At 49.8% G+C, this 20,908-nt stretch overlaps 1 protein-coding gene across 2 annotated transcripts in view; it reads right to left on the bottom strand.

The window, feature by feature from the left end:
- Positions 1-20,908, bottom strand: part of LOC138526210 (pyrimidine-specific ribonucleoside hydrolase RihA-like) — a 517,957-nt gene that overhangs the window by 69,207 nt on the left and 427,842 nt on the right. For both annotated transcript variants that reach the window (XM_069636677.1, XM_069636678.1), the window contains 2 exons: positions 9,236-9,347; positions 3,072-3,208 (listed from right to left, as the gene is read on the bottom strand). In XM_069636677.1, coding sequence (XP_069492778.1) covers positions 3,072-3,208; positions 9,236-9,347 — 249 coding nt within the window. The remainder of the gene's footprint in view (positions 1-3,071; positions 3,209-9,235; positions 9,348-20,908) is intronic.

Raw genomic sequence — 20,908 nt, 5'->3', positions numbered from 1 at the left:
GGGGGAGGGGGTGGGAATGTGGGGGGGTGGAGCCAGGTGGTTGTGGGTTAATTGTGTCTATGGATTTTTGGTGGTATTGCAATAACCATGATGCGTAACATGCTGTTTTTATTGTCGTATGTGTCAATAAATAAAAAAACATCTGCACCACTACCAAATGTGCTGTAGCACTTTGAAGCGTCCTCTATGCGCATGATGGAATTACCAATAAACACCTCAGACCAAATAATCGGACAGACCCAAGGAATATAGCAAAATACTGCTTTAATCTCAATGAAAGAAAGCAGGGAGTTGTACAGCTATCAAAACAGATGCACGCATTTTCACATTTCCTCTTGTGTATTCAGAGTTTATATATTTTTTCACACGTCATCTATGATGTCATCCTACATGGCATCCTACAAAACCTACTACCAGGAGATATTTGGTTAGGGGAACATGTCCATTTATAGAATCAGTGTAAAGTGTTAATATCTCATTGGCTGCCCCTTGTCTTTAGGACACGCTACTTCTACATACGTAGTGTACAGATTATAGCAGAGAATATGGCAGCGGATTGGTAACTGCAACAATGTATGTGAAAGTGCGTGGCAGGCTTTTTGATTGGTTGGCAACCCCATCCAACCTTGGACTTTCAGCTTGTTCAGCAGCACGTGAGTAGAAACGAAACCTAGGTGCTCGAGATGTGTCAATATATTTCTTGTTTTCTCAATTAGTCATCATACGTCATCTACCTGATTCTTAGCCAAGGCCTTCTGTTTGAAGTTGCTCGCGTAGTCTGCTCACTGTACTGGAACATTGTGGCGGTACGAACAGACCAATATCGCCATCTGGGTTTTAATGAATAGCCCTTGTTTTCAACTTCAGAGTCACATGTTAGAAGACCACGATTTTGTCAATTTCAGCCTCTTATTTAGGACTATCTGGCCTTTAGAGTCTTGCTCACTCCACCCCACATAGGCTTTTGCCCTCGTGATTGTTCAGTACTTAGCACTTGCAAATGTCCTTGTCTTTCCTAATCTTAGCAGAAATATGTCTTATGCACATGGTCCGTTCCTTCGACTCCCTTTGTGCCTTGCACCAATCTCTTGAAATAGCCTTCTTGACCCTCGGCCAAGGTACTCCCTTATGCTGCCCGCAAAAACAGCTTCTTCATCAATTCTTCAATTTGCCATCCTAGGCTCGATTTTTGAGGTAACAGGGTTGATTCTTAACACAGGCCTCGCCCATTTTCTTCCAATGGGCGTCCTAAACGTTATATGTATACCTCTTTTTAGCAAGCTTCAATGGATCTTCTCATCCTTGTGTTACAGCGTATTTACAGTTATTGGTCAGCATGTTATTTCATCTTCTTACATTCACGATTACGTTGTCTTTAGGCACATGTTTCTCTTTGTGCTTCAGTTACATTGTCAGTTTAAAGTATTTTTATATTGTTTCGGCATAGGTTCATACATCTCCTTTAGGACATCATTCTGTCATCTTCAGACTTTATTTAGAGTTCATCCATATCACTCATAATTGCATCCTGACATCTTGGCAGTGGGCACCCTTACCGGTAGCATCCTTTCACTGTCTCAACATGAGGGTATCCTCTGAATGGCTGTCTGAGTGCCTATTGTCTTTCATATAATCGACGCGGTATGGACATGTCGCATAAACTCGTACATGGGTTCCTAATTGTAGCTCTTCGTCCACTACTCCAATAGGATGGTGGTTAGGGGTCGGGACCAGAGGAGAGGCATCCACCTGCTGCTCTAAACACCTGGTGAGGGAAAAGACGTACGCATTTTGTGTATTTTGCTCCAAGCAGTATCAGGTGGGAAAGCAGACCCAACTTTCCATAAGTGAAGGACATTAAGTGGATGGTTTCAGATGCCCTTAGAGCAAGGACACCAAGACAAAGGGAGTTCCTGTTTGGTGGAAGGCAACAAGCTGGTAAGAGGCGAGCAAGTTCACCAGTGAAGCACAGGAGTTTGTGGAAAGCCTGGATTAACAGTGTCCAGGAGACTGAGCCATGCCGAGACATCTTTCAGGAGGAAGCCAAAAGATCATAGTAGCATGGATGAAATGAGAAGGCAAGTGCCTGCAAGAGGAGTCTGCCCACCTATTCTAACAAAAACATTGAGTTAGAGTGACAGTAGAGATGCAGATGGCTTACCCAAAAAGAGTGTGCATTGACAGGAAGACCTACCAAGGAGTTCAGTGAGCTACAGAGAAATGTCCTCTAAAGCGAAGTGCATTGTGGGAATCAAAGTCAACTGCCTCACAAGCAAGTACAGAAACATTTCAGGTAAGTTGAATTGCATTGTTGGTACCATAGCCTTCTGCGTCTCAAGTAACTATTGAGACATTTCAGGTAAAGTGAAGTGCATTGTGGGAAACAAAGTTCAGTGTGCTGCCTCGTAGGCCACGAAACATTGTAAATACATTTAATTTCATTTTGGGAATCCTAGTCTGCTGCCTCACAAGTGACTACAGAGACAGTTCCATTAAAGTTACTTGCATTGTGGGAACCATTGCCTTCTGCCTCTCAAGCGGCTATTGAGACATTTCAGGTAGAGTGAAGTGGATTGTGGGAAACAAAGTTCACTTCCGCATAAGCAACCAAAGAGACTGTGGTAGCCAGGAGAAGTCAATAGATATTTAACGCTGTAAGCTGGTAAAGGAAGACCCGACACAGAGTTATTTACTTTGAGGGAAGGGAGAAAATGTGCATCACACAGAGCTGATCAGCTGGGACCCAGTGGTTTCTTGCATCCTCTGTTGATAAGCTTATAAATACAGTGTCAGAATTAAACAAGCACAGACGAGACGGCGATGGGTCTGTTCGTTTCTTGGATTCCTGAAAATCCTGTCCATTTGACTTAGAATAAAAATATAAAACAAACATTTTGTATGTCTGGACTGGTTACATTATTTGTGTGCCATCCAGCTACAGTGTCCTTAAACAACTTCTCACATGAATCTTCCCAATATACTCTGCACTTGAAGAGTGTAAAAGGGTCATCAATAGTACACACATTTACACTGTTTGTCTCTGTATTAACCTGCAAAATGCAACATCTTACCCAGGGTAGTTGGCTGCGACATGTGAATTCCCAAGTTGCAATGTAAGTAGGGCAAGTGTACTCGTTCAAGACAATGTAAGCAGCTTCTGGATCCGATGCAAAGTTGAACTCCCCACAAATAGTGTGGTTTCCTTTTGCTAGAAAAGAAAACATCACCCGTAAACCTGTATCATAAAACTGTCATTCCCGTTTCATTTCCTCAGCGATGTTAGCAGCACAACATTCACTTTACTCTCCAATAGATCTTACAAAATACATTTAATTAAATTCGTATTTTCCATTCTCAAAGTTTCTGACTAGCCTAACAACTGCATTCAATGATATTCTCCAACCTGGGCACAATCCGCATGAAACACCCAATGCAAACAATATTTACCATTGTGTGGGATGTTTCAATATGTTTCACTAGGAACAATATATTTGTTAGGGGTTAAGGGGACATGGTCCCCTCAAGGGAAAGGAACATGAGAATGGGGGGAGGGACAAGGGGGAGGACAAAGGAAGGGGAGGGAACCACGTGGGGAAGTCAGTTACTGTAGAGAAATAAAGAGAAGCAAACGTGTATCTGGTCTCTGTCCGTTATTGATTATATGCCCTGAACGGGATACAACTGGCGACGAGAAGGAGGCCCACGCTCGCGCCTGTGAGGAGAAGGTGGCGCGAATGCGGAGGTGGAAGCCTGCCCGCCTGTCAGCACCAGCACCGTGCTACGGGTGACTGAGAAGGAGCTTTGAGGAGGAGAGTCGCACACAGCGCAGCCTGTGGAGGAGGCCAGCACCGAAGGAGGGATTATGAGGAAGAGGCCTGTGAAGTGTCAGGACCAGCCGTTGGGATAGAGGAACTCCACCAGAAGAAGAAGAGGTGGGCCCAGCTGTCCACGCACAACGCGCACAGAAGCTAGCAGCTCCACATGCAACAGAGACAATGGTAAGCAGCTGTTGTTCCTAGTTCTACGCCACGCATCAACGGAAGCCGGCGGCGAGCGGAGGGGTGCAAGGTATGCTGATGCACACGCCGCATGTGCATACAGCACATATAAACCACTAGAAAGCGAGGATTGAGAATCACCAACGCATATAAGAACATATAAACCATTAGAAAGAGAGGATTGGGAATCATCAACGCATATAAACCACTAGAAAGCGAGGATCACAGAACTCCAAAAACGTGGGCCGCGAGGTGCTACAAAAGGGAGTGCCAATAACAACACCTACACCCGGGCCTCACCACGTACCAAGTGGCCCAGAGACCTAGGCAGCCTGCAAAGCTCTGCAGCCCTGCAGGTGCTGCCGCGAGCCAAGCCCACCGCAAAAGATGCCAAAGAGCGTACCAACGTGACACCAAAGAACTAATTAAAGTAACTGAAGCAGTAGCCACCACGCCCGACAAGAAAGGGCAGACATGTCGCAAGCAGGACCAGCAGACTCAGCGGCGCAGCTTGCAGCGGGTGTAGCCCCCACCAACCCAGGGTTCTCCTTACGCCGCCCGAACCCCTTCACCCTGAAAACGCAAGAAGATCAAGGACAAAGATGGCAAGAGTGGATGGTTGAGTTCGAGAAATTCATGAGAGAGGTTGGAAACAAAGATGCACCCAACAAACTCGACATCTTCACCAACCTGGTAGGGAAAGAAATGAAAAGCGTCATTAAAACCATTCCCCCCCCCAGGAAAAGGCTTCCTACCAACTCCTCATCACCGCAATAAATTGTCGATTGGTTGTGCTTCCCAAAAGAGACTACGAACGATACACGTTCAATCAGTGCACCCGCGCCCCCCATGAGACGACCAGACAGTTTGCCAACTTCAATGACAGCGTGGCCATCCGTTTGAGAGTGATAGAGGGGTGTATATCATCATAGTTTAGAAAACACCTGCTAAAGAAACCCCTCCCACTACAGGAAATTGCTCAATTGGCAAGGGTCTACGAACGGGTTGATGTGCAAGCACCCCAGATACAGAACCCAAAAACAACCGACACCATTGCGGCCATAGTCAGCAGCCCACAAGGGCAAGCACGACAGATGGGCGCACCGCCTCGCTAAGACACCTGGAACACCACCCGCAGTACCCAACCAGAAAAACATTGCTATAGATGCAGGTTCGAATTCCCACACAAAGGCCAATGCCCCGCCATTGGCCAAATGTGTATGAGGTGTGGCCAGGAGAACCATTTACAAGTTATGTGCTGGGAGAGGGTCCCACTACTGCCAGCATACAGACCGCCACCGCAATCGACTCCCTCCCGGAGATACGACCAGCCGAGGGCTCCAAACCTGCAACCGTACCCAGAGAGAGACGGTGCAAGACCCAGTTTCAACAGAAACACAGCAACATATACAACGCACCCAGGATTCATACAACCATTAAAGAAATTTAAAATTGAAATGCCAGAGAGAGCCCTCGACACCTCAGACCATCCTGTCCGCGCACAACTCTATTAAGGGGAAGACCAACGACAAGAGTTATCGAAGGATGACCCCTATGAGAACCCTCCATCAGAAGAAGAGCCGCCTGGCGTAAAACCATACTACGAGTATGACCAGTACAGTAAGGAATAGGTCCGGCTCATATACGACACCTCTGACGACAGCAGAGCCTCGAAGCTGACGATACACCTAGGAGGACTCTGCACATGTTCCTCATTGACACAGGAGCCACCGTCAATGTGATGAACTAGAAAACATATGAGGCCATGGCAACCACGTACCCACTTCAACTGTCCCAAGCTCACATTTTTCAGTCGGGAGCAACCCTACCCCTACTATCCAAAAGACAGTTTCTATGCGATTTAATACACAGGGATGGAAGGGTCCCAGTCATGATCCACATTATTCATAGTCCGGTAACAGGAAGATGCCTCCTCAGTTATAAGACTGCCACCTCTCTGCAACTCATCAATATTCAGTATGACCAGCCCGGGACGATCCAAGGCCTCCCACCACAGACCCAAACAAAAAGCAGTGAATATGAATGTGCTGAAAGTGATGTTTCCCAACTTATTCAAGGGCGTAGGCATGCTAAAGCATACAGTCATCCGCCTTCACATTGATCCTACTGCATGGCCTGTGCCGCAACACCCCCGAAGGATAGGATTCCATCTACAAAAAAAGGTGACACACAAGCTGCAACTATTACTACAAAATGACATAATCGAAAGAGTGAAAGGACCTACTCCATGGGTGTCCCCCTTGGTGGTAGTTCCCAAACCAGATGGGCGCCTACGCCTCTGCGTCGATATGCGGATCCCGAATATGGCAATTCAGAGGGAGAGACATCCAGGACCCAACACTCAGGACATCCTAGTAAGACTGAATCATGCCACCCAGTTCTCAAAGTTGGATCTGAACCAAGGCTACCACCAGCTGGTCATCGATCGTGCATCAAAGCCGATAACTACCTTCACAACACACAAAGGCTTATTCCGCTATAAGCGGCTTAATTTCAGAATATCCTAGGCCGCCGAGATATAATAGGAGACGATACGCAGGTTGATAGCACCAGTCACCAATGCTTTCAACTACAGTGATGATATCTTGGTGTTTGGAGTCACTCAAGAACATCACGACGATGCACTAAAACAAGTGTGCACCATGCTTCATGAGGCAGGCCTCACCCTCAATGGTCCGAAATGCACCATTAACAAGCACCGCCTATGCTTCTTTGGACATATCTTCTCAGATCAAGGCATCAGGACGGACCCAGAAAAAAATCAGTGCCATTGTCGACCTGGATCCCCCGAAGGATGTGTCTGAACTACGATCTTTCCTAGGGATGGCAGGTTACTGTGCCCGGTACCTACCTCACTATGCGACACTGACTAGCCCACTTAGACTGCTCCTCATAAAAGATCTCCCCTTCACATGGGACGAACAGTGTCAAGATGCCTTCAACACGATCAAAAGGGAACTGGCGAACAACCGCCAGCTCGTGTATTTCAACCCGGAGTGGGACACTAAAATCACAGTCGACGCCAGCCCGGTGGGACAGGGTGCTATCCTGGCTCAGACCAACCCGCACCAGAAGTCAGAGACGCGCATAGTAACATATGCCAGTCGAGCGCACAACCCCATTGAGCAGGGCTACTCTCAAGCTGAACGTGAGAGCCTGGCCGCGGTCTGGGCATGCAAAAAGTTTCACCACTTTATAATCCTCATAACAGACCACCAAGCACTTCTGTCGCTCTTTGGGAATACTAAAATCAAGATGCCACCATGCATGGAAAGTTGGGGCATTTGCCTCCAGGAGTACGACTACACCATTGTCCACAAAGTCAGGCGGCAAAGCCAACCCAGCAGACTACTTGTAGAGGCACCCCGGACATCGAGATGCAGCTGGAGGCGGAATCATACATTGCATACCTGTCCCTGAATGCCCCACCTCCCGCCATCATGAAGGAGCAGTTCGTCGAGAAGTGCAGGGCTGACCCCACCATTCAGGCGGCTGTCCAACTCACGAACGCCAACAGATGGCGCCACTTGTCCACGGAATGCATTGAAATGGGGGAGGTGGACAGGAGAGACCTGCAGAGAATGGCAAGAATGCTCAGAGAACTGGCCACAACAGAACAAGGGACACTCCTGAGAGGAAACCGGCTGGTGGCCCCCAAGAGTCTCAGGAAAGCTCTCGTCATCATTGCGCATGAAGGACACAGGAGCATAGCCAATACAAAGACGATCTTACGCAATCAAGTGTGGTTCCCCTACATGGGCACCATAGTCGAGGACACACTGAGGCACTGCATACCACGTCAGGTGACAGAGGCAACCACACCGCCATGCCGGCTCCAGATAGTTCTGCTACCTGAAGGCCCCTGGCAAAGGGTGGCAATGGACTTTTACAGGCCCCTGGAAGAAGGGGGTCATCTCCTAGTGGCCATTGATGAATACACCTGATTCCCCTTGGTGAAGCACGTCCCGTCCACAGCATTCCATCAAGTAGTGACAGTAGTGGATGAACTGTTAAGCGAGTGGGGTGTCCCCAACATTGCCAAAACTGACAATAGTCCACCATTTTAAGGACAAGAATTCAGGAAGTTCACCACACACCTGGGATTCCAACATTAAAGGATCACACCACTATGGCCGCAGGCCAACGGCATGCGGAGCGATTGATGGCAACCATAAAGAGAGGGCGCCAGAGAGCTACCACAGACATGGCGTCCATGCCCCAAGCAATGTCCCAGATGCTGAGGAGCTACAGAAATACCCCTCATGAGGGAACCAGCAAAAGCCCAGTAGAACTCATGATAAAATACAAGCCAAGAACACGACTACCGCAGCTCGAAGACTACACTCTAGCCAAAGGCACCAAGATCAGGGAAAGGGAGGCCGAGAGGAGAAAAAAGGCCAAGGAGTGGACGGATCTGAAGCGGAAAGCCAAAGAGCACCAGGACCCCGGTAGGCAAGGTCCTACTGGTCCAACAGGCCCAACAGAGAAAGACAGACTCTAGATACAGACCCAAAACCCTCATTGTCACTGAAGTCCGAGGGCCCAGGATTGCGGCCACTGGAGAGAGCATAGACATAACAAGGAACGCATCATTCTTTCGCAAGTTGTTCCAAGAGAATCAAGAAGAAGAGCCACCCGTGACAGAAGTCGTAACGGGGGATGACGAACCGCAGCCAGAACCCCCTGAGGACCCTCCGCCAAAGGCGCCAGACAAAGACGCCGCTGACCCGGTGGGACCAACCACAACGAAGTGTGCGGAGGCCGCCCTGCCTCATCGAACAGATGTAGGCCACGATCTCCTGTGATAAGTAAGGGGGGGTGTTAGGGGTTAAGGGGACATGGTCCCCTAAATGGAAAGGAACAAGAGACTGGGGGGAGGGACAAGGGGGAGGAGAAAGGAAGGGGAGGGAACGCACGTGGGGATGTCAGTTACTGGAGAGAAATAAAAAGAAGCAAACGTGTTTCTGGTCTCTGTCCGTTATTGATTGTATGCCCTCAACGGGATACAACAATATTCCAACCTCCTGTAGGTGGAAAGTACTCAAATGTATCTGGTGACTGAAGTGATGGAAAAACGTGATCCTACGTCAATAAGTTTAGCCTTCTGCTCTCTCTTAGGGTTGGCACATGACTATGAATGCGTCTGTTACAGCACCCCTATCCTACAAAATCGCACATTTAAACAACAGTAAGCAGAAGATGTGCATGCTACTTACCTTCCATGTTTCCACCCATTATGAACACATTCTTAAGCTTTTGAGGGAATACTGGATCCATTTTCACTGCCAGTGCTAGGTTGGTTAAGGGTCCGGTGGCAACCAAAGAAACCTGCAAAAGGCACATCTAAATGTCATTCATTAGCACAATGCGCACTATCCTTTACATCTACATTTAACAACCTCAGGGTATAAAAATGTTGTAACTGGTATTATTTTAAAAAAGAACAATCACACCCATACTATAGCGGCTTCCCCTTCTGCAACTGTACACTAACCTTTCCCAGGGTAGATGCTGCTACTGAGCGGCAGCGAGTACAAAATGGATTTAACTCACTGGGGAATATGTATGTAGGTGGGAAATGTATTGCTGCTGACGATATCCCTCTGCTCACGCAGTATAAATCTTTGCAATGGCTTGACTATATCTGTCTGCGGAGGCGGTTAAAGCCAGTTGAGCCTGAAAAGGACTCCATACTTGGGTATATTATGGATGCACATGGTACCAGGGCATTGTCTCCACTTTGTATAGTATGGTTCAGAACCAAGCTCGTGTGCCCCTAACCAAGATCCGATCCAAATGGGCATGAAACATGAGTCCAGATATTACAGATGAGATCTGGGGCGATATGTGCGCACACACCCGTGAGGTCTCTTACCAGCCAGTTCCGTTTAATACATCTTAAAGTGCTACAGAGGTACCATTACACCCCGGTTCGATTGAAACTCTTCTCTCATGCAAATATAGGCTGCTGCCGTAGATGTGGGGATGATGATGCTGGGTATTTTAACATGGTGTGGGGTTGCTTAAAACTTGATGGGTACTGAAAGGATGTCTGCGCTATTCTCACTGATATGACTGGCGGCAGACTTGAGGCGACTCGTATGCAATGCCTCTTTCATGTGTTTGAGGATTTGGCAGGACATATGCGCAAACTTGTTTATCTCGGCTTGTTGCTAGCAGTACGATGTCTATTGCAACATTGGCTAAAACCCACTATACCGTCGACTGGTCACTGGCTGCGTGCGGTCGCCTGGGCCAGTGATACTGAAGATAAATGGGCTTCCATGAAGCTGGCTAGCAACTGCCCGAAAGATATATGGCAGCCCTTCAAAGCTTGATAGATTAATGCATGGCTATTATTTGTACCTCTGCATTATTGACTATACTCCTTCTTTAGGCCCACCTGCTTTTGTCATGGCCTCCTTTACATTTTAAGATCTCCTTGTTTCTTGTCTGTGAACAAATGTACCTTTGCTTTGATTGATGGCATCTATGACATGCATACTTTGTTTATGTAATACGCGCTACCAAGTGCTTTAACAAAGAAAGTTTACACACACAAAAAATACAGATCAATCAGTGCTAAACTGGTGATTACACAAAAAGAAATCACTGTGGTTTCAGTGTGTGGGGGAACATTTGGGAATTGAAAATCGTATGTACTCCTTGCATATTACTGCATTGTAATGTTGAATAGGTCCTGCAAACTGCCATGTTTAAACAACAGTTTCTAGCTTGTGCGAGGAGAGACTGTAGATCATACTGTGCATGTTCTTGCAGTGAAGGCCCCTCGCCTAGCGTGTAGGAAGGCTTGTCTTCACATTTCTCAGTTCCGACGCGTTTCCCTTTTGGCACATGCAAGCGTGTTTTAGGCTCCCGCTTTCTTAGGAAAAGCAGCATTAGTAGACGGAAGTCATCATATTGCAAGCGTTCTCACCTGTTTAGGAGTGTGTGGGAATCATTAAGGAGTATATTTACCATGACTTAATGGATTACGCTATCCTGCCCTCACTGATTAACACTAACATGAAAGAATGCAGCTGGTGTCAAAGGCCTGTATAATGAGGTTTTGTTCTATGCCAGCAACATTGTTTCAAGGTGAGACGTGCCCTGTTGGGACCACCACTTCCATTGAAACGGATATGTTCCTTTGCGTATAAGACAACGGTGTACAGGGGGAGGGGGCTTCATTTGCGCCGAAGTCTCGCACTGATGTTGCTTCTGTTTTGTTATTGCTTTTACTAATACATTTTTCACCAATCCACTGGAATCATGAGTGGTCATTTTTCCATCACAATTTAGGTGCCTTAAGACGTTGGATTCCCACTGCTCTGTGACAGATCCCAGAGCTACTGGGTGAACTTCCCAGTGATGCCTGGGGCCCAGGAGAGACAATTTCGTAAGAGGGAAGAGCGCCCAGAGACAAGAGGAGGGCGTGCAGAGCAGATGCAGAAAAAAACAGCTGATCAGGGAAAATAAATCGTGGGTTGTTGAACACAGGTCATTGTGTCAATGTATTTTGATATCTTGTAATGTGTTGTGTGATGAATCTGAGATGAGCATCCCAGAAACCCTGGCTGGGGACCCCTCTAATGTGGCCACGGAAAGGCAGACGCTTCCTGATCCCGACCCTGGGGGTGGAGGTCTGCAGGGGGAGGTACATGGAGGGGGGGCAACCAGGGTCAGGAAAATTGGGAGAACCCTCTAAATAACTTCCCTAGTGATTCCACAGTCTTAATGGCCTTTTGCAAAATTGAAACTTGTTATCAAGGAAAGAACAAGAACTTTAGGGACTTCCAAGTCCCATAATGCTCTAGGTACTGGGACGAGGAAGAGAAGCTCAGAGGTACAGAACCATGAGATGCAGACAGTGGTTCTAATGACCCAAACCTGAGCGGGACTTCTTTAAGGCCCGTTCAGGTACGAGCCATTAGAAAGAGAAGTGGACAACAGCAGTGAGAGGAGCAGAAAGAAGACACAGGTACCGGTACTGTTCATTCAACAGAACGCTGTGCTGAGAGAGTCGTAAAAGCTGGGAGCTTTAACTGCAGAGGATGTGCAGCGGGAAGCGGAGCAGTTGCTGGTTATCCCATGGGAGAGAGAAGCTCTCCCTGCTCAATGTCCTACTCTGGTGATTGGCGTTCACCAGAGTTTGCAAGGAAAGCAACAAGCTCCTGTTGTAGTAAACACGCGCCACAGGCGTTTGACCGGAGCTATCAAACACCCAGGACCCGAAGTGTAAAGAGACCGAAGCGGTAGCGGGTTGAGCAAACTTGCAAAGGAAGACAGGGGAGTTGGCCTTCATTAGGTGACCCCGGAGCATTCCGCTCTTGAATACTGACCGCTAATGCTAATTTTGAATACCAAACTAATGGATTAAAGTGGTGGAGGCATAATATGCACATTGAAGGAAAGCGAGAGCAAAAAGATTATGAATAGCATTGCCAAATTAAAGCAAGGGCAATATTTAAACCTGAGTGCAACCATCATTACCAAAGTAAAGAGGCGACGATTTGTGCATCAGATTACAACCATTGCCAAAGTAAAGAAGGGGCTATATTTAAAGGATAGTTCCGGGACTTTTTTTTTATTGTCCCTACGGTTCGGCCATGTGTTTTTAAGCATAACTCGGTAGATCGTAGAAAACTTTCCTATGGACCTTACCCGACTTTTCGTCCATTAACGCACTCGAAATCAGCCGCCATTTTCTGATAATCCTATCATTTCCCCCCATCGACCTGGCTCACCTGCTTTTGCGGCACTAAATCAAATCCCCCGCCCCTGAAACAGACTTTATCAAAACATTCATATTCCCCGCCTCTATCCGTGACGTGACTGTGCTGCGTAGGCAAACGCGCCCAGGCGTCTTCTACGCGACTCCACCACACAGAACCCGGAAATCAACACAGATCAGCTCACAACACAGCGCGCCACAATTGGGAATATGAAACTGTACTTTTAAATCAAACCGCAAGATTGTAAATTTGGTAAAGTACATTTATTTGACATCAAATGTTTTGAGAATATTCAGCGATTTTCATTTTTATTTGCTCACGTTCCAAAAAGTTCGTTTTGAGGCACGCGATGTTCGTGTGCAGTACACAGGGTGTTGGTTTACGATAAAATAAGCTCTTCGGTCGCACTGATAATCGCATGGCTGTTCCAACAACGAGGCACTAGGCCACCACAACGGTCTGTATGTTGCATCTAGCCGTTAGTACCGCGTAAGGGCATACTTGTACTTGGCGATCGTCCCATAAAATGGTCAGGGTGGTAACGTTGTTCACGCGGAGAAGCAACTGGCGGTTGAAAAAGCCATCCGCCGGTGTCTGGTACTCGTGACACATACAATAATGAAGGATGTACCTGTTTTAAAAACATAAAAAATGAAATTAGTCTCACCATCAGATCTTTATTAAAATTATTCATTTTATATATTAGGTCGGGAAATTATTTCATAGCTAGGACAGTGCAACTGGGTATTATACGTCAAGGGGGGGCTGTAGGATACTGAGACAGTCCCCCAGTGCAGGGGTTGACAGGGAGGCAGTGCAGGTGGAGAGTGGAAGGGCCCAGGACCGAGGTCGCAGACAGTGGACCAGTTGTAGCAGGGGAGAGGGAGAGAGAAAGCAGAAGCAAAGAGGAAGGTTTTGAGGTGCTTCCGTAAAAGGTGATGGTTCTCCTCAAGATAGTGCGCGGTACAAAACAATATGCCACATAGAACGAACAAGTACAACTTTTTTTTTTTAAACTTCTTTTTATTATTCAGCGTGGCAGCAACGAACAAACGAACAGCATGAGGCGTTACAGCATGCATACCATAAAAAACATTATAGGTGCACAGAGGTTATCACATAGAACATCACAATCCGTGGGTACAATCACCGTATGGATTGGGCAACAGAAGCCCGCAGCAGGGGAGAGGACCTAGGCTGGTGGGGGGAAGAGGGCGGGGGGGAGGCCTCCGGTGTCGCAGTCCGATCGGACATGTAAGAGCGAAACTTAAGCCATACATTTCTAGGTCTGGAGTGAGTAGGTTGTGTATGGGACCAGGCTTCCTCAGAGTCCAAGGCCCAAGTGACCGCCCTCAGCCATTGGGCGTGTGTGGGGGGCGAGGGGCGAAGCCAACAAAGCAGGATGGAGCGCACCGCAAGCAGGAGACAAAGGCCGGCTAATTTTTTGGAGTCACGGGAGAGACCTGGGAGATCGTGAAAGAGACATACCAACGGAGAAGGAACAATGGGATGGTCGAGAACCGCAGACATTGTCGAGCAAACTGCCTCCCAAAACTGTGAGAGGCGAGGGCAGGACAGAATCATGTGAATGTAGTCAGCATCATCATGATGACACCTAGGGCAGCTGGAAGGGTGATCCCTGGACATGCGATGTAGTCTGATCGGGGTGTAGTGAAATCTGTGTAGTACCTTGAATTGAATAAGTTTGAAGCGGGAGTTAAAGGATACTCGATGTGTGCGCTCGCATAAATGTGCCCAGCGTTCGTCTGAAATCTCAACACCCAGGTCCGCCCCCCACAACCCCTTCAGTCTAGCGAAATCTGGGGTAGATCTGGACTGCAACATCGTGTATAACCTAGAGATTTTACCCCTTGTGGGCCCGGGGGAGGTGAGCTCTTCAATAGCTGGGTCGTCCGGGGGCAACGCAGGGAACATTTGGTAATTGCGTTTGAGGGTCCGACGAAGGGATGCGTATTGAAGCCATGCGCCCTGGTCACTCCTCAGGGGCAACGGGAGATCGGGCCATTCAACAAATATACCCCGGTCGAACACGTCACGCAGCAGCTCATAGCCTGCGTCCGCCCAGCGGTGCACCGTGCCCGGTGGGACCTGCGGGACCCCCGGGAGGAAGTTCCAGAGGGGAAGATTGCCGTGAAAGGCGTGTGTAGTTTTAACTAGTTTCCACATCTTTGCCAGAGCAAGGGAAGTGCAAGCGACCGGGCTCTGTGAGTCCAATGCCGAGGGGGCGGGGTATATCACCAAAGAGCGGATATCCCGGTCACTGACCGCAAGCTTCTCAAGTCGAACATGCGGGGGAGGGTCAATTGTATTAAACCAGTGAGATGTGTATTGGATTTGGGATACCAGCCAGTACTTGAGAAAGTTAGGGGCACCGAAGCCCCCGTTAGAAATGGGAGTAGATAAGGTGTCAATTTTAAGGCGGACCGCCCCCGAGTGCCAGAGAAAGGAATTCACAGTGCGGGTCAAGTCCCGGAAAAAGCCCTCCCCCGGCCACAAGGGTATGTTAGTGAACCTGTAAAGCAACTGGGGTAACACCACCATCTTCAATAACCCTATTCTGCCTGCCAGGGAGATCGGGAGCTTGTCCCAGGCCCGGACCTTAGCCGTCAGGTGTGTGAGATACTTCTGATAGTTTTCCTGGAAGGTCAACGCCTGTCGGCGAGTCACCACTATACCCAAGTAGGTGAATGTAGACTGAGCCCATGTGAAGCCCAAGGTGTCGGGAGGAGGGAGAGTGCCTTCTGTGAGTGGGAAAAGAGTGGATTTTGAACAATTTACTTTGAGACCAGAGATTCGACCGAACCGAATGATGTCCTCCAATATTGGGGGTAAGTTGATGGAGGGAGAGCGGACAAACAACAATGCATCATCCGCATATAGGGACACTATGTCCGCCTGGCCCGCAGTGCGGAGGCCTCTGTGAGCATGAAGCTGGCGGAGCATATCGGCGAAGGGCTCTATTGCTATAGCGAAGATCAAGGGCGAGAAGGGGCACCCCTTCCTCGTCCCCCTGGCAATCTCAAAGAGGGGGGAGCAGTAGTCGTCAGTGCGAACCCTGGCCACCGGGGAAGAGTAAAGCAATCTGACCCAGGAGAGAAAGGAGGGGCCAAACTTGCAGCTATCGAGAACCCGCCACAGGTACTTCCATGAGACCGAGTCAAACGCCTTTTGCATATCAAGGGTGACAGCTACTGCTTGCGTGTCAGGACTGATTCTGTTAATTATGTTAAATAGGCGCCTCAAGCTCAAGGAGGTGGAGCGACCGGGGATGAAACCCGCCTGATCTGGATGGATAATAGATGGCAGGAGGGGAGCCAACCGGAGCGCCAGGGCCTTGGCATATACCTTGACGTCACAATTTATGAGTGAAAGCGGACGGTATGAGCCACATTGCAGGGGGGATTTGCCTGATTTAAGTAGTACAGTGATTGTAGCCTCCCGGAGTGAAGGGGGGAACACGCCAGACTCCACAGACTCCTCCCAGAGAGCTAGCAAGTGAGGAAGCAGCTGTGACTTAAACTGTTTGTAAAATTCGACCGGAATACCGTCCGAACCGGGGGCACGCCCCGAGGATAAGGAGTCAATAGCGTTCGACAGCTCCTCCAGTGTGAGGGGGGAGTCGAGGGAGGCCGCGGCCTCCGGGGACAGGGCTGAGACAGGGAGGGCACCGAGAAAGGAGTCGATCTCCGCCACCGGCACCTCATCTGAGTTGGAGTATAGAGTTTCGTAAAATGTAAAGAATTCCCTGTTGATGTCTGGCGAGGAGACAGCCATGGAGCCATCAGGTCTCTCGAGCCCGATTATGTGTGGGCACCCCGTCTCATGACGGATCAGACGTGCTAGAAATCGACCAGGGCGCTCTCCCTCCCCATATCTCCTCGCCACACCAGGACTATCCAAGAACCTTTGTTCGCGATCCGCGAGGGATCGAAACGTGTCTAATTCCGACCCTATGTCAGCCAGGTTGCTCGAGGTGGAGTGAAGTGAGCATGCGGCCTCCAGGGTAGATAGTCTAGATTCACTAGCAGCGAGATCCCTCCGGATTTACTTCAGAACCCCATTCTCTTTGGACAACGCAATCCCTCTGATATAAACCTTAAATGACTCCCATAGAGTGGCCTGGGTCGCTACCGAGCCCGTATTAGTCTCGAAGAACTCCTCAATCGACCGCTCGAGCTCGGAACAGAACTCCGGGTCCAATAAGGACAGGGGTTTCAGCCTCCAGCTACGTGTCCGGCCAGGATCAGGACCCCAGCCAATTGTTACAGTGACTGGAGAGTGGTCAGACAGGGTTCTAGGGAGGATCTTTAGTTGTATAACGCTCTTAACCAGTTCGTTGGAGATCACCCATCTGTCAATGCGGGAATAGGAGTCATGGACCGAGGAGTAAAAAGAGAACACACGGGAATCCGGGTAAAAGAATCTCCACGCGTCCACCATGGCGAGACGGGGCAGAGATGATAGTGCAGCATAGGCTGCCTTAGAGAGTAGACGGGGCCTGGATCCAGATCTGTCTAGGGCCACGTCGAAAATCGTGTTGAAGTCACCTCCCCAAAGGATGGGAACCAGGGGGAAGCCCTCAAGAAAGGACGTGACATGTACATAGAAGTCCGGGTCGTCTAGGTTAGGGCCGTAAATATTCATCAGGACCACCTCCCTGTGTTGAAGCGTAGCATGGATGGAGCAGAACATATCTGCCTTGAGGGTCTATTTGTGAGGAAATGAGGGAAAACTTGAGACTTTTGTAAATAAGGGTCATGACCCCCCGGCTTTGGGTGGAGAAATCGGTGTAGTATCTATGGGGGCCCCAGGTTTTGGCAAAACGCATACACTGTTCCGCGCGGGCATGTGTCTCTTGCAGAAACAAAATCTTGGACCCATGACGCTCGGTCTGCAGCTGGAGCTGTCTCATTTTTTTGTAATTTCCCAACCCACGCACATTCCAGCTCATGAAGGTCAGGTTACTCTTGGTCACAGATACAGTGGTAATCGAGAGAGAACGAATGTCAGTACCCAACGGGTCAATTTCAAAGTCCTGCAACACCAGGCCCTGAGCGCCACCTCACGGCTCGCCTTCGCTGCCAACGCCAACTTTTTAACATCAAACACCCGAACATGTCCCACCCCCACCCACATCCCCCCCCCAAACAGAGGGATGACAATCCCAACCCCCCTCAACCAAAACCAAACCAAAGGCATCAACGCCTGGGGGCCTGAGGGCCGGACTAGCCGCCGTAGTCCGGGCTGCGGCAGATCTAATAAGATAAGGGGTGCCCACAGTGGACCTTAGCAAATAACTTGGACAGGGTTCTGGCACGTGGTGGTAAGGCACACATTTGTAAGAATGAACACAACAAGCAGATTCCGAAGTAAAGGATCAGGTAACCCCGATACGGGAAGGCGGCCTCGCACGGCCCCTCCACGTCGGGGCGGAAGGATAACTGCAAAAACATAAGGAGAGGGGAGGGGTCAACCAGGGAAATGTTCGTCGATGAACCTGGAGGCCTCCTCCGGGATCGTGAAAAAAAACACCTGGTTGGCGTGTTCTATGCGGAGTTTGGCAGGGTAGAGCATGGCGTATTTGACTGAGTGGTCCCGCAGCCTGCGCTTCACAGCCTGAAAAGTCTTGCGTTCACGTTGGACAGCCGTGGAGAAGTCCGGATAAAGATGAATCCTTGCACCATCCAGTAGTAGCTCCCCTTTGAGCCTAGCTGCCCTGAGGAGGGCATCCCGGTCACGGAAATTCAGCACTCGGGCTATGATGGGCCGGGGTGGAGCCCCAGGTCTGGGTTTAGCCGTCAGGGCTCTGTGTGCCCGCTCAATAGCGAAGTGTGGGGATAGCTTGGGAGAATCCAGGAGCGAGACCAATGTGCGCTCGACAAAGTCCTCCATCGGTTCGTGCACTTCGTTCTCGGGAACCCCGATAATGCGGAGGTTGTTGCGCCTCGATCGAGATTCCAGGTCCTCGTTCTTCTTCTCTACCTCAAGGACTCGGTTGGAGAGAGCGGTGACCTCGGAGCGCAGGGCTCCCAATGCATCCTCGGCGGAACCGACCCGTGTCTCGACTTCTGACACCCGGCTGTCAGTCCGCTCGATGTGGGCCTTAATAGAAGATATAGTACCGTTCATGTCATCCATCCAGTTTTGAGTGGAGTGCGGTGAAGCCCTCGCGAATGAAGTCCATCATATTTTGGGATCCCGGTGCTGCATCGGGTGGAGGTGCTGCTGGGGTCTGCTCATTGGTCTCCTCTGACGATCTCGACGCAGCCTTAGCAAACATGTTGATGGAGCTCTGTTTACTCACCCCTCCCTTAGTCATACTGGCGATGCTGGAAGTCAAGTGGGGATAAGGGGGGGACCCGGGCCCTATACCACCCGAGGCAGGGCGCAAAGTGTGGTGCGAACAGGGGGTGATGCAGGTAAAGCCTTGGTTGTGAGTCCGTGTAAATGTGAAGTTGTGGCCACCAGCGCAGGCCGCAAGGTCTCAGTTAGCCCAGAGAGGAGCGGGGAAAAAACGTGAGGAGACCACGGAGGTGGCCGTTCCCAGGATTGGGGGCAATGGGGCCCAGCGAGCAGTGTGTGATCCTGGACCAAGATATGGGTGGTTGAGAGCGACGAGTGATGGGGGGGCGCCTCCCGGCACAATGCCCACGTAGTAGATAGGCCGCAGCAGCGTACACAGTGGTAGAAGACAGGACAGGCGGCCAGTGGACTGAAGATCCCAGTCGGTGTAGTGGCGGCAAGATCACTGTGGCCCCCCCCGAAGGCCACCACGGAAGGAGACACCCGCAGCCCGCAGTAGCCAGTGGAGCGGGGGGGATGAGAGAGATTCCGGGGGGGACACCAGGACAGATGCAGGCCGGGGGAGGTGTCAGGCCCGGGGCAGCATCAGCCGCCGATGGGCCCAGAGGCCGGGGGTGCCGGCGGACAGTCCCCAGTACTGTGTATGGAGGGGGCGAGGCCGCGTCGCTGCCCAAGACAAGTCCACGGGGGCCTCCCCGACCCACGTACCTGGTGGCCTCAAGGATCCGTTCTGCCGTGTGTGTCTCCCGCTGTCGGCAGGGAGGTGGGGGGGGTTGGCCCAGGCGAGGCCCAGCAGAGCGGGCGTCCCCACGAGTGCGCACCCGGCCGTGGCCACTCGAGCCCACAGTGCGCGGGCTAGGGACGCGTCTCAGCCACCCCCAGCCTCGCCACAAGCTAGAGGGGAGGCGGACCGTCACCCGGCAGCCCGCACACGGCTTCAGGCGAGCCCCTCCGCTCCGTTAGAGGACGAGTTCCTGTGCGGGAGCGCTGCAGTCGGGTGGGGGGATGGTGCGGCGGCGTCCAGGAATCCCGCTCCGGGGATCCGATTCCGGGCGAAATTCAATCCGCAGGGTCGATGGGGCGGCAGCCACAGAAACGCATAAGCCGCGATCGGCTCTCCGGCGTTTAAAGGTGCCGCTTCAGGATCTCGAGATCTGCCGGCTCCGGAGCTCGATACTCAGGCGGCCATTTTGTTCGGCGCTCAACAGCGCCCCCGAACAAGTACAACTTAACCCGTCTTTAAAGCTACTGTATAGTAATTAAATTGCGGTATAAACTCATCTAAAGAGTTACTTACATTATATTTGCATTTTCCATTGTGTCTGTGCGTAGGGCAGCCCCGAAATACCACTCCTTCTATGCCGACGTTATTTCTTCTAATGAACGAACATTAAATGGCTATCGTTTCTGAAATTTTATTCATTATCGTTTCTTACGTTATTGTACCACACCCCCAAAAAGAAGTCTTACGGGATGGTCCCGGCCTGTCAAGGTCAAATAACAATAGAACCTTATACTGAGTCGTGGGCAATTCCGGCACCCGAGCAAAAAATCAAAGCAGCTGACCTTCACTTTGAACGAGCACACATTCCTAGTTAGCTACATTCAGTGTAAGGCCATCTCACAGGACTTGAAATTTACACTCCATCTTTGCATTTTGTCTGCGTGCTTTGCAGCCCCAGAGAACCATAAATACGGAGACATTCTATATTTTTTTAAAAATGATTTATATTACTGTTTGGTTTAATTTAATGCGCAAATGAACACGGTTGGATAGACACATTGCATGTACACTGAGCAATCACTTTTATTTACACAATACATAGCTAC

The sequence above is a fragment of the Ambystoma mexicanum genome, chromosome 7p (assembly GCF_040938575.1).
Source record: "Ambystoma mexicanum isolate Mex_15411 chromosome 7p, UKY_AmexF1_1, whole genome shotgun sequence".
Taxonomy (NCBI): domain Eukaryota; kingdom Metazoa; phylum Chordata; class Amphibia; order Caudata; family Ambystomatidae; genus Ambystoma; species Ambystoma mexicanum.
This window is presented reverse-complemented; position numbering and strand designations above follow the sequence as displayed.